Source organism: Ailuropoda melanoleuca, chromosome 5 (assembly GCF_002007445.2).
Source record: "Ailuropoda melanoleuca isolate Jingjing chromosome 5, ASM200744v2, whole genome shotgun sequence".
In the NCBI taxonomy this organism is placed as follows: Eukaryota; Metazoa; Chordata; class Mammalia; order Carnivora; family Ursidae; genus Ailuropoda; species Ailuropoda melanoleuca.
The window spans coordinates 48,159,382-48,172,748 of NC_048222.1; the positions used below are offsets into that span (position 1 = coordinate 48,159,382).

The window sequence follows — 13,367 nt, forward strand, 5'->3', positions numbered from 1 at the left end:
GTGCCACCCAGGCGCCCCTGGTATCTAGGTTTTAATTCAAAAGCTTCTGATTGTTGAATATTGACATTTAATTAAGAAAAAAATTTAACTACAAGTCAAACCAAACATGTCTATGAGTCTAATTTGGTTTATGAATTACCAGGTTGTGACCAGAGCTTTAAAGGCTATGTAATCCTTGTTAAAAGATAAACTGAGGCATATTTAAAAATTTAAAAGACTCTTTGAGCAAAAATCAATTCGAATCAGGCAACAGATAATAATGATCTAGCAGATAGAAAAGCTTGGAAGAACTCCACAAAATGAAAGACTTTTAGAGGCAAATGGGAGTGGGAACAAGGCAGTTAGTTATACTAGGCAAAAAAGTGGTTTGGTTATTGCAAAGTTAATTCCTGTAGGAGATGGCAAGAGCTTATCTGGCAAATTACCTAACTAAGGCTGATCAGGCATTTCCTGATTGACCAACTGGTCTAAGATTCCATTTCTGAGAGAGTAGAAATTGTAATTGAGTCTCAGTTTGGTGATGTGGGGTTTAGCATTAATGACTCCATTTGGGCCTGTTGTCTTGTTTTTTTGATTTTTGTTTTAAGATTTTATTTATTTTTTTGAGAGAAAGAGAGAGAGAGAGAGAGAGAGAGCAAGAGCATGAATGGGGTAGGGGGAAGGGGAGAGGGAGAAGTAGGCTCCCTGATCACCAGAGAGCTAGATGTGGGGCTTGATCCGGACCCTGGGATCACAACCTGAGCTGAAGGCGGATGCTTAACCCACTGTGCCACCCAGGGCCCCTGTTGTCTTATTAACATAAAGTATAAGAGGAAAAGAGGTGAAGGAAAGAAAAAACATAGAAGGGGGAAAGTTTATGATGCTTTGGGGTTCTGAAGGGCAGACCAGTCTGACTGGATGGAGTTGGAGATTCGTTTCAAAAGCAAGAGAGAAAAGATTGGACAAGTGAGTTTGTTTTTGGGGAGCACCTTAAATGTTAGATTAAGATACTGGGGGTTTAGGCGGTGTGGTGCCACTCCTAGTTTTTTAATAAATTAGTGAAATGGATCTTATTCTAGCATTAACATTCAATAAATGTTTGTTGGATATATATTTGCTAAACTCCCTGAGGCCCAGTGTTTAAAACCCCTATAATATGTGATTCATACCTATCTTCAAGAATTAGGGAAGATATCAGGGGTGCCTGGGTGGCTCAGTTGGTTAAGCAGGTCATGATTTTGGGGTCCTGGGATCGAGCCCTCCCCCAAAATCAGGCTCCCTACTCAGCGGGGAATCTGCTTCTCCTTCTTCCTCTGCTACTCCCCACTGCTCATGGGCACTCTTTCTCTCTCAAATAAATAAATAAAATCTTAAAAAAAAGAATTAGGGAAGATACTAAATAAACAAATACAATACAGTTTAATAAAGCTTTATTTATTTTAGAGAGAGAGAGAGTGAGTGCACGGGGTTGGGGATAGAGGGAGAGGGAAAGGGACAGAAGCAGACTCCCCCTGAGCAAGGAACCCCACCAGGGCTCCATCCCAGTACTCTGAGATCATGACCCAAGCCAAAACCACAAGTCCAATGCTCAACCAACTGAGCCACCCATATGGCCCTACAATACAGTTCACTAAAGCTACATTAGAAGTATGTAAATGGTAGATATTAAATTTTGTCCAGAGATATAGTGGAGATTTCACAGAAAAGTAGCCTTATCTTTAATAATATCTATTTCTTTACATTCAAAAGGAAATTGACACTTGTTCCATGCCTTCTAAATGCTTTCAGTTTTAAATACCATTTTTCACTGTTCTCTTCCCCCAAAAGTCAATTTTCTAAGCCCTTTTCTTCTCTGATCCCTTACACGGAAAGCAAAATCCTAGCAAAAAATGTCTTAAAAATTAATTATTAAAAGGATCTTTTGAGCCTAATGTTATAGAATATATAAGATAAATGGGAGAGGCATTCCTCATGGAGAGAATAAAATGTGCAAAGGTGTCAAAGAGGGAAATGATATGTGTGTTTCAGAAGACAACTGCAGTTGAACAGAAGCATACTGTAGTGATTAAAGCACATGCTGGGACGAAAACTTAATTTTGGATATTGGCTCTACCTCATACCTGCTTTGTGACTTTGAGCAACCTGTTTAAGTTCTTTTTTTCTTTTTCCTAGATTTTATTCATTTGTTTTTTTTACATAATCTCTACACTGAACACAGGGCTTGAATTTACAACCCCAAGATCAAGAGTTACATGCTCTACCAACTAAGCCAGCCAGGTGTCCCATTTTTTTTTCTCTAGATGGCAACTTATTTAAGTTCTTTAAACTTTCATTTCCTTACTAACTGCCAGCTATTAGTGTTATTCTGGTTTTTGTCCTTGATGCTTTTAGAAGATAGAGTAAGAGAAGAGAGCCACGAGAGACAAATCTGGCAAGGAAGGCAACAACCAGATCATGAAGGCTTTGTGTTTTACCCTGGGAATAAAAGGATATATATATTTTATTTTTTAAAAGATTTTATTTATTTATTTGAGAGAAAGAGAGACAGATATAGCGAGAGAGAACATGAGTGGGGGGGAGAGGGAGAAGCAGGCTCCCCGCTGAGCAGGGGAGCCTGCCATGGGGCTCAATCCCAGGACCCTGGGATCACAACCTGAGCTGAAGGCAGATGCTTAACTGACTGAGCCACCCAGGCACCCCAGGATAGATATATAGATATATCTATATATCTATTAAATATATATATATTTTATATATATATAATATATATATATATATTTAAAAGATCACTCTGGCAGCAGTGGGGCAAAGGTCAAGGAGTGGGTAATGTGAGACAGAGAGATCAGAACTAGGGCTCTGGCCATAGAGATGGGGGGTGGTAGTTCATAGGATGGAGATTAAAGATGACTTGACCTACTAGAATGGGAGAGGAGTTAGGTAATTGCTTGCATGGGGTTGTCATTAATCAAGACGGAAAAGTGGTCTGAGTAGGTTGATGTAAGTGTTTGTTTGGTTTGGACATGTTGTATTTGGTGTACTGGGAGGAGGTGGTTAGTAAACGTTAAATATGCAAAAATAACAGCACCTGAAATTTTATAATTATATGTGCCGTGTAATATTCTCAGTGCTTTACAAGCACTTTACTTAACTCTCACAGCAGCAGTCTGAGGTTGGTCTTACTATTCTCCCCACTGTAAAAATTACCAAAGTGTGGCACAGGTGCCTTAACTTATTCAAGGTTACAGCTGGTACATGGAGTGACTAGGATATAGGTCTGGGACTTGGGACACAAGTATAGGAAAAGTGCTGACTGTGTGCTAGGCACTGAGGTAGAATTCAGAACAAGAGAGATCTAGGCTTTCTTTAATGGAGATTACAGCCTAGTGAGTCCTAGATGTTTGAGAGTAGTAAAACTAATCATGCAAGTGAAGAATAATAGGAGAGCCAACGATAAAGACCCGAGGAATACCAGTATTTAAAGGATAAAGACAAGAAAAAGCCCCAGGGAAGAGATGCAGAAGGAGGCATAGTTAAAAGCAGGGAGGAAAATCAGGAAAATGAGCAAGGTCTTGAAAAACTGGAGGAGGGAATTTTGAGGAGATCTAGTTAGATAAGGACTGTGGGTGTATAGTGGCACTGATAACTAACAGATCTTTGATGAAGCTGGCAAAAGCAGCTTCTTAGGAATGATAGGGGTGGAAGCAAATTGCCGTGCATTGAGTGAGGACCAATGGTGAGAGACCATTGCACTGCAATGCTCTCCAGTGGGAGACTGGAGTGAAATGGATTAGAAGTCCTGAGGCAGTGTAAGCAAGAGAAATTGTGTGAATTGGAGTGACAGTAGTGGGAAGGGAAAGATTAAAGGCACAAGAAACATTTTTAGGGGAAGAATTAACACATGGTGACTGGTTATGAATAGACAAGGGAAGAAGAGTCCACAATGATTCCACTCTCCATGTCAGATTACTGGGAGAGTGATGATGCCATTATCAGAGATAGGAAGTTCAACATATTGAATTTGACACGACAGTGAGACATCCAGGAGGTAGTTTATTAGGAGTGGGAAATTTAAAATGTAAATGTTGAAACGTTTAGCAGGATTGGATTAAGTTGTGTAACAAGCATTTTCATGTAGTATTACTTGTGTAATATTCTGCATACAAGCATATAGTTACTAGCCAAATTTCTTATTATTGCAGCATGAGGATAACTTTTATTATACTGGTAGTATCAAAGCTGTGTATTATTGCTAAGGAAATAATTCTATTAATTGCTGCTTTTGAATGGATGTTTGAGTATTAATGAAAGGACACTGATATTTATATATTTTTACTAAACAAACATTTACATAGCAATTATTACCTGCCACTTTACAATGTTAACTAATTTAAGTTTAATCATCAAAACAATCCTGTGAGGCAAATATTTTATCATTCTTACCTTATAAAGAAATATTGAGGTTAGAAAGGTGAAATAATTTGGCCAAAGCTACACAGCTTATACATGGGAGAGCTGGGAGCCAAACCCATGCAGTCTATGATGGTATAAATCATCAGTTTCCCATACATCTGCAAAATACCCAAAATGTGATGTTAAAATTTCAAACAAAATAGCGGTCCAAACTTGGGACATTTTTTTTTAAAAGATTTTATTTATTTATTTGACAGAGATAGAGACAGCCAGCGAGAGAGGGAACACAAGCAGGGGGAGTGGGAGAGGAAGAAGCAGGCTCATAGCAGAGGAGCCTGATGTGGGGCTCGATCCCATAATGCCGGGATCATGCCCTGAGCCAAAGGCAGACGCTTAACTGCTGTGCCACCCAGGCGCCCCCAAACTTGGGACATTTTAATATCATCCATTATGCTGGTATGTTATATATTTATGTTTTAAAATAAAAAAGTGGGGTGCCTGGCTGGGTCAGCTGGTGGCGTGTGCAACTCTTGATTTCAGGGTTGTGGGTTCAAGCCCCATGTCGGCTACAGAGATTACTCAAAAAAAATCTTAAAAAAATAAAATAAAACAGAGAGAAATATAAACTTAAGTGTAATTTTCAGTGATCACCTTGGTAATGCAAAAGATGACTTTGGATTTTTTCCAGTTGAATTTATTTTTTATTATTTATTTATTTGTTTTTTGTTTATTTAAAAAAGATTTTATTTATTTATTTGAGAGAGAGATCACATGCAGGACGGAAGGGCAGAGGGAGAAGCAGACTCCCCACTGAGCAGGGAGCCTGCCTCCAGAGCTGGATCCCCGCACCCTGGGATCTTGACCTGAGCCAAAGGCAGTTGCTTAACTGACTGAGCAGACCAGGGGTCCTCCAGCTGAGTTTAAAGAGAAAGTGTCATTTGCCTCTAAGCATTATAAATAAGTTAATTTAAAAAATAATTATAAAAAATTAATTATATAAAATTAATTAATTATAAAAATACTGTGCCTCACAGAACAAGATTGTCTAATAGCTAGAAATCAAAATATAATTTGTTGACAACACCACCAAACGAGAATAGTAACAAGCACAGGTGACAGGCAATGTAATGTTTGCATATAATAACTCTTTCTTTTAAGAAAGGAAACAAAAATTCATGAGAATCTGCCACCTTTAATAATCTCATTCATCTCATTATAAATGGGTGCTTTTAAATGATGGTTTTGGAACTACTGTATTTTTGAGCTTATTAAGGTTGGAGCAAAACTATAATAATTCATTTGTCAAACTGACAAAGAAGCATACTCTTGACTTATGTAAAGGGTAATAAATTTAAAAAATATACAGAATAAAAAGTATAGGAATTCCAATTTATTATTAGTAATGATACTATTAATATTTATATTCCCTAATTCAGCCTATTCAAATAGGATGTCAAATAGATAAAGAATATCTAGTTAAATGCCACCAGGAAGTTCTAGTTAATGAAATACAAGTTTTTTTCTCCCTTATTTGGCATATGAACATGTTCTGGAACTAGACAGTGGTAATGGTTGTATAGCAATGTGCATTTACTAAATGCCACTGAATCGTGTACTTTTATTTATTTAATTTCAATTTTTTCCAGCTTCATCAAGATATAACCAACATATAACATCATATAAGTTTAAGGTGCGTATGTGTTGATTTGATACACATATATTGCAAAATGATTATCACAGTGGAGTTAGTTAACACCTCTATCACCTCACATAATTACCATTTCTTTTTTGTAGTGATAACATTTAAAGTCCACTCTCTTAGCAACTTTCAAGTATATAATACAGTATTATTAACTATAGTCATCATGCTGTTCATTAGAGCTCCAGAACTTATTCATCTTATAACTGGAAGTTTGTACCTTTTGACCAGCATTTCCCTCCCACCCACCCAGTCCCTGGTAACCATCATTTTACTCTTTGTTTCTAAGCATTTGGCTTTTTTAGATTCCATATATAAGCAAGATCACACGGTATCAGATCTCTGTCTGACTTATTTCATTTAGCATAAATGCCCTCAGGGTTCACCCATGAGGTGGCAAATGGCAGGATTTCCTTCTTTCTCACGGCTGAATAATATTCTGTTGTATATATAGACACACACACACACACACACACACACACACACACACACACGTATATCACATCTTCTTTATCCATCCATCCATGGAGGAACACTTACCTTGTTTCCATGTTGTGGCTGCTGTGAATAATGCTGCAGTGAACATGCGAGTGCAGATATCTCTTCAAGATCCCGATTTCATTTCCTTTGGATGTATACCCAGAAATGAGGTTGCTGGATCATAAGGTAGTTCTATTTTTAATTTTTTGAGGAACATCCATACTATTTTCCACAGAGGCTACACTAATTTACCTTCCTATCAACAGGGCATATGGGTTCCCTTTTCTTCACATACTTGCCAACACTTATATCTCCTGTCTTTTTGATGATAGCCTTTCTAATAGTGAAGATTGTGGTTTGGATTTGCATTTTCTTGATGGTTAGTGTTGTACTGTTGGCCATTGGATATCTTCTTTGGAAAAGTGTCTATTCAGTTTCTCTGCCTATTTCAAAAACATTTTCAAAATTTATTTTTTATTCAAGTATAATTAACATACAGTGTTATATTAGTTTCAGGTATACAATATAATGATTTAACAATTCTATACATTTCTAGTGTAATTAGTGGATCATATGGTAATTCTATTCTTAACTTTTTTTTTTAAAGATTAAAAAAAAATTTTTAAGTATTCTCTACAGCCAACATGGGTCTCGAACTTACAATCCCTAAGGTCAAGAGCTGCATGCTCTACTGACTGAACTAGCCAGGCACCCTGACTTTTAACTTTTTGAGAAACCTCCATACTGTTTTCCACACTGGCCACACCAATTTGCACTCCTACCAACAGTGCAGAAAGTGTTCCTTTTTCTCCACATCCTCACCAACACTTATAATTTATGTTTTTGATTTTGGCCATTCTGATATAAAGTGATATATCATTGTGGTTTTTATTTGCGTTTCCCTGATGATTAGTGATGATGAGCAACTTTTCATGTGTTTGTCTTCTTTGGAAAAATGTCTATTCAGGTCTTCTGCCTATTTTTAAATTTGATAGTTTGTTTCTTTGCCGTTGAGTTGTATAAGTTCTTTACACATTTTGGATACTAACCCTTTATCAGATATATGATTTACAAATATCTTCTTTCATTGTGTAAGTTGCCTTTTCATTCTGCTGATTGTTTCTTTCCTTGTGCAGACCCTTTCAGTTTAATGTAGTTCCACTTATTTGGATTTTGTTGCTTGTGCTTTTGGTTTAATAATAATAAAAAAAATCATTGGCAAGACCAACGTCAAGGAGCTTTTTCTCTGTTTTCTTCTAGAAGTTTTACTATTTTAGGTCCTATGTTCAAGTCTTTAATCCAGGAATATGAGTTTGAAGAACCAAAGTGAGTTACTGAGAAACCAAACATAAACCAAACATGAGCTTCAAAGAAGTTGGGGTGAAGATCAGAGAGTTCTCTTCAGAACTGGGAAAAACAGTGGTAAAGAGGACATATTTTGGGCAGGAGATTTAGGACCGTATGGTTTAAACTGCGGGCATTTAGAACAGCCAAAGTCTGATCGGCGACAAATTTTTAAAGAATTCAGAAAAATATGCCATAGGCTGTCTTTCCTTTCTGGGTTTGAAGGTCTTTCCATCTGTTTTGATCATCGGTGGCTGTCGCTTGTTGGGACTTTGCTTTCGTTTACTTGGTTGCTGTCCTGCACCACCAGAGGCAGAAAAAGAAGAAATAAAAATCTCCCTTCCTTGTGAAGTTAAGAAGAAGAAAGCGGCCTCTTAACATCTTTCACTCTCCCATTTTTGCCCTAGGGACGGTCTTCAGCAGTCGTAAGAACTAGCGAACCCGGGCAGCTCTGCGGAGATGCGCTCCTGTTTGGGGGCGGGACCAGGGGAAACCCCGCCTCCTAAGCCCAATCCCAGCTCTCCGCCGGCGGACAGGAAGCGGCGGCGGGCCTAGCAGCCCGGGAACCGGCCCCCGCGCGCATGCGCGCGCCCCTGGGGTGCCTGGGGGAGGGGGAGGGGCGGGAGGAAGGGGTGCGGCTGGGCCTGCCGGTTGGGCACCGTGGATCACGTGGTGAGGAAGGAGGCGGAGGTCCGAGGCTCGGGGGAGGGAGGTAGAGAAGAGGGAAGGAGCGAGGGAAGGAACGCGGGGAAAGGAGGAAGGAAACGAACGAGGGGGAGGTCCCTGTTTTGGAGGAGCTGGGAGCTTTGCCGGCCCCTGAAGTGGAGCGAGAGGGAGGTGCTTCGCCGTTTCTCCTGCCGGGGGAGGTCCCGGCTTCCCGTGGAGACTCCGGACCAAGCCCCTTCAGCTTCTCCCTCCGGATCGATGTGCTGCTGTTAACCCGTGAGGAGGCGGCGGCCGCGGAAGATGGTGTTGCTGAGAGCGTTAATTCTGCTCCTTTCCTGGGCGGCGGGGCTGGGAGGTGAGGCACGACCCCGAGCGCCGGGGACGCTTTGACCACGGCGGACCGCGCGGCGGCAGCGGCGGCCGGGTCGAGCGGAGCCCAGTCGCGCCGCGCGGGGCGCGTCAGTCAGCCCGGCCGGCCGGCGGCGCCACTCCGGCGCGCGGCGCTCCCCGTTCCCTATTGTCCCCGGCGCCCCGACCGCGTTCCCTTCCGTGGCGGGCCAAGGAGGCTCCTAGCCTCCGCCGAGGCCTTCCCCGCCCCCCACTGCCCCAGCTGCAGGGGAGGCGGGGGTCGCCTCCCAGAGAAGCGGTCGGGAGATCTGAGTTGCCGGGCGTAAGCCGTGGAGCCCAGGCCGGTGGCTCCATATCTCCAGCCTGCTCGCCGGGTGCCGGGACGCGCTACCGCCGCGGGGCCGGCGGTCTTTACCTCGCTCCTTCCACCCCCAGCCTCTGCCCGGTGGCGGGTTCTGGAGTCCGCTCCACCGCGAGGAACCGCCGCGCAGGCTCGTGGGAAGTTGCGATGTGTGCCGCGGGGCTGGTGTATTGTTCTTTACCGGGCGCGGCGATCCAGACTGACCCGGTTCTGCAGAGGGGCCGCGGGTGGAGGGGTAACAGTAGTCCCCTGCTCGTCTGAGACGAGTCGCTTCCGCTCTCCGTAGCGCCCTGCCTCTGCCGGTGTTTGGATGGAGCTCTCAGGAGGGTGTGTTTATGTTCAGTGAAAACATTCTGTTGCCCAGGGGAATGGGTTTGGTGGGGAGAGAGGTAAGCCGTTTCGGGATGTTCTTTGATCTGCTGTTTGGATTGGGTCTCTTAGAGGGACAAGTCCTTGGGTGACCCAACTTGAGTTTTCTTAAGCTCTCAGGTGGAGTAGAGGTACAGCGGTAGTTAGTGGGTTGTCAGACGGTGTCAACTTCCCCGCCCCGCAAATTGGAGTTAAATTTACTGTAAGATAATTTCTTGATTACTCGGGTTTTGAAGACGATTTTTATGATCCTAGGACCAGCTACATAATTTTGTTGTGTAAAGTGCTTTATGTGAGGGAAAGTTTTCGACTTCCCCCCAAAGTATACTTAAAAACCTCAAAGTATGCTTAAAATCATTGAATTGAAAAAATTACCGAAATGCTTCCGATGAGTATAGTCTAATTTGATAATTTAGAGAATACTGTGTATTTTATGTAGTGTATTGTTTCTGTTCTTTGTCACTTTAACTGACGATTGCAGAGCCAAGCGTATTTTTGTCCTGAGTTCTACTTAGTACGAGAATGATGCTTTGTAGGTACACTTCTGTTGTAGTTTGTGGTGTTCATTTGCTAGGTGTACATTCTAGATTAAGAGTTTCCAGTAGATGTTTAGTTTTAAGAAGTATCGTGTGCTAGAGACCCTTTCTAAGGGCCTTTTATAACATTTGTGTTTACGTTCAGAATGTGGCTTCCAACAAATTATTTCTGTTAACACTATTTGTGATTATAGTCAGGTGTTAGACTCTTGATTTCTGTGAGGTGGTACAAAGAAAGACAAACACATGAGGTACTTTAAATTACTGAGGAGTGGTAGTATATAAAATGACCTTTGTTTTTAAGTGTGAAACAATAAGAATATAAGTTGGTGTAGTCTGATGGTTGAAGAAAAAGTAAATTAGCAGCATAATTTTTGTGGGTTAAGGCGCTTGGTACACAAAAATCTAAATTCAGAACTCGAGTCATTTATAAAGTATCATTTTGCATTAAACATTAAAAGGCTACTTACTTTTTGATGTTTAAGCAGAACTTTAAAAAAGACACTAAGAAACTTCCGTTTTAAAATTAGCATCAAGATTGTTGCCTTTGGGTACATGGAGATATTTGTAATATCATTGTAATATAGACTGTTTTTAAATATGAGTCTGAGCTATTTATGGTCAAGTTTGTAAGAAGTTTATATGATGGTATGTAGAATAGAATACACTCAAATATAATTTGTTTTAGCATATGAAAGAAATGAATATGTTTATGTAGACGAGAAGTTGTAGTGGAAATATGGATTTAACTTTAAAGTATAGATTATTTTTATGTACTTAATGATTTTAGTTGCTTCCCCATTCTGATTTGTCATTGTTTTGTATTTTTTCTTGCTTTTAATATGATGAGTGGAAAGTTGGAAGAGAGAATGAAAGTGTTTAGAATCCTAAAACATAAACTTTCCTAATGCTGTTCATTTCTAGCACGTGCCCTAGTTCGTTGTATATGTAGGAAGATACCATAAAATTTCCAGAGTTTGTAGGTGTTTATATAGATATGTACTCAAATATATACATAAAATTGCTTTTCTTTATTATTTGTAACCACATGATAGAAATTTATTGGAACTATTCTAAGTAAATATAGCCCAAATAATTTTAATGTATGTGTGCTTATTACTTTTTAACACACATATTTTGGAGAGTCTTTTCTCTTTTTAAAAATTAATTGGTATGTTTGAGAGGTCAAAAGATATTTTAGTTCTAGTAGTAAATTCAATCCAATAGTACTTTGGTTTGATGAAATCATACATAAAATGCAGTTTAGAGTATGGCATGTTTTTTATGTTTAAAAATCTGGCGTAAATCCTTTGTTTTGTACCATGCATTCTTTAGAAATAAGTTTTCTGGAAGTTTGGCCAAAAGTATTAAAAGTATCAAAGCTTAAGCTTAAATGATTTCTCTCATTTCTACCAGCAAATAAGGGTCTATGAAGTTGTTAACAAGAGAGACAGATTTGTCTCCATCTTTAAGGAGTTCTGACTGTTCATCTTTTTAATTTGAGATTGATAATCCAGTTAGCTGTATCATTTTTAAGGCCCATTCAAGCCATCCCCTACATTAACTGTAACTTTTCTGCGTACACAAAACCTTTCTGAGTAGCAGGGGTTGAGGGAAATGGGCATAGCAGGCACCTCTGTTTTCTGATTTTTTTTTATATAACTTGTTTAAGATCTTCAAGGGTGTTTATTTTTATCTGATTTCTTAAATTTTCCAAAGGACTTACAGGGTTAAGGAGGGGGAGTAAGGGACATTTCTATGAGGTCTTTTGTGTATCTGATACTGTGTTAGGAGTTTCACTTTTCAACATTTATGAGAGACTGGTGGTGTTTTACAGTTGAAGAAATAGGCTTGAAGAAATAATTTCTTTAGCAGTATCCACCTGCTAAGTGAATTAGACATTCAAACCCAGGCCAGCTTGACCTCAAGGCCTGAATTTTTTTCCCACTGCCCCTCATAACCTTTTTGAAAGCAATTTTCACACATTAGCTTAAAGGTGGCCCCTGGACTGAATCACCTTAGAGATGTGTTTTGTTTGATTCACAGTATCTTTAGGTTTCAAGTAGTTATCAACATTGAAAAATTGGGAAATTCCTCAATGAAATTCATGGATTTCTAGTTCGGTTCTTTTTTTTTTTTTTTTTTTTTGGAAACCCAGGCTCTTCTGGGCTGCATTCCCATTGTCTGTAGCAGAATGGTACAGCAGTAGCTGTCCTCTTTAGACTGGGCATGTGCTTACCAGTCAGTGCGGTTCTATCATTCCTACTGGTAATACACTTGGCCTACTTCACTCATTTTTGTTACCTGTGCGGATCCTGTATGTTATTTGTATCTCTGCCTCGGCTTCAGTGTAGATGAATCCTATCTTTAAAAAATTTTTTTTTGACTTTGACCTCTTATCCAACTTTTAATGTGTTTTTTAATTCTTTATTTTCACAGTAGTCTTAAAACTTTGTTAACAAAAGCTGTGGCATGCGCTATTCTTTTTATTTAGCAGAAGATTATTAAATATTAAATCCTGTTTTCATAATAATAATTTGTAGGTCTTAAAGAATGATGTTTGAATTTTTCCAAATCACTTTATCTCAATAAGCAAATAAACCCATTTCTTTTTCTATTCGGATGAAACTCACAGAAAAAAATGATTGAGGGTCATGCAAGTAAAAACTTAGGCTTGGGGCGCCTGGGTGGCACAGCAGTTAAGCGTATGCCTTCGGCTCGGGGTGTGATCCCGGCGTTGTGGGATTGAGCCCCACATCAGGCTCCTCTACTATGAGCCTGCTTCTTCCTCTCCCACTCCCCCTGCTTGTGTTCCCTCTTCTTGCTGGCTGTCTCTATCTCTGTCGAATAAATTAAATAAATAAATAAATAAATAAATAAAAATTAAAAAAAAAACTTAGGCTTTTTTTCTTTTAAGAACAGGTAATAAACAGGGGTGCCTGGGTGGCTCAGTCGTTAAGCTTCTGCCTTTGTCTCAGGCTGTGATCCAGCGTTCTGGGATTGAGCCCCGTATCAGGCTGCTCTGCTGGGAGCTTGCTTCTTCCTCTCCACTCCCCCTGCTTGTGTTCCCTCTCTCACTGGCTATCTCTCTGTCAAAAAAATAGACAAAATCTTAAAAAAAAAAAAAAAAAGAAGAAGAGGTAATAAACATAAACTCTGCCTTTTAAACTTCAAA

General features: G+C 39.9%; 1 protein-coding gene across 1 annotated transcript in view; it reads left to right on the forward strand.

The window, feature by feature from the left end:
• The first annotated feature begins 8,600 nt into the window (after positions 1–8,600).
• ADAM10 (ADAM metallopeptidase domain 10) overlaps positions 8,601–13,367 on the forward strand; it is a 150,565-nt gene continuing 145,798 nt past the window's right edge. Inside the window, exon 1 of the mRNA XM_034660916.1 lies at positions 8,601–8,933. Coding sequence (XP_034516807.1) covers positions 8,879–8,933 — 55 coding nt within the window. The 5' untranslated portion in view covers positions 8,601–8,878. The remainder of the gene's footprint in view (positions 8,934–13,367) is intronic.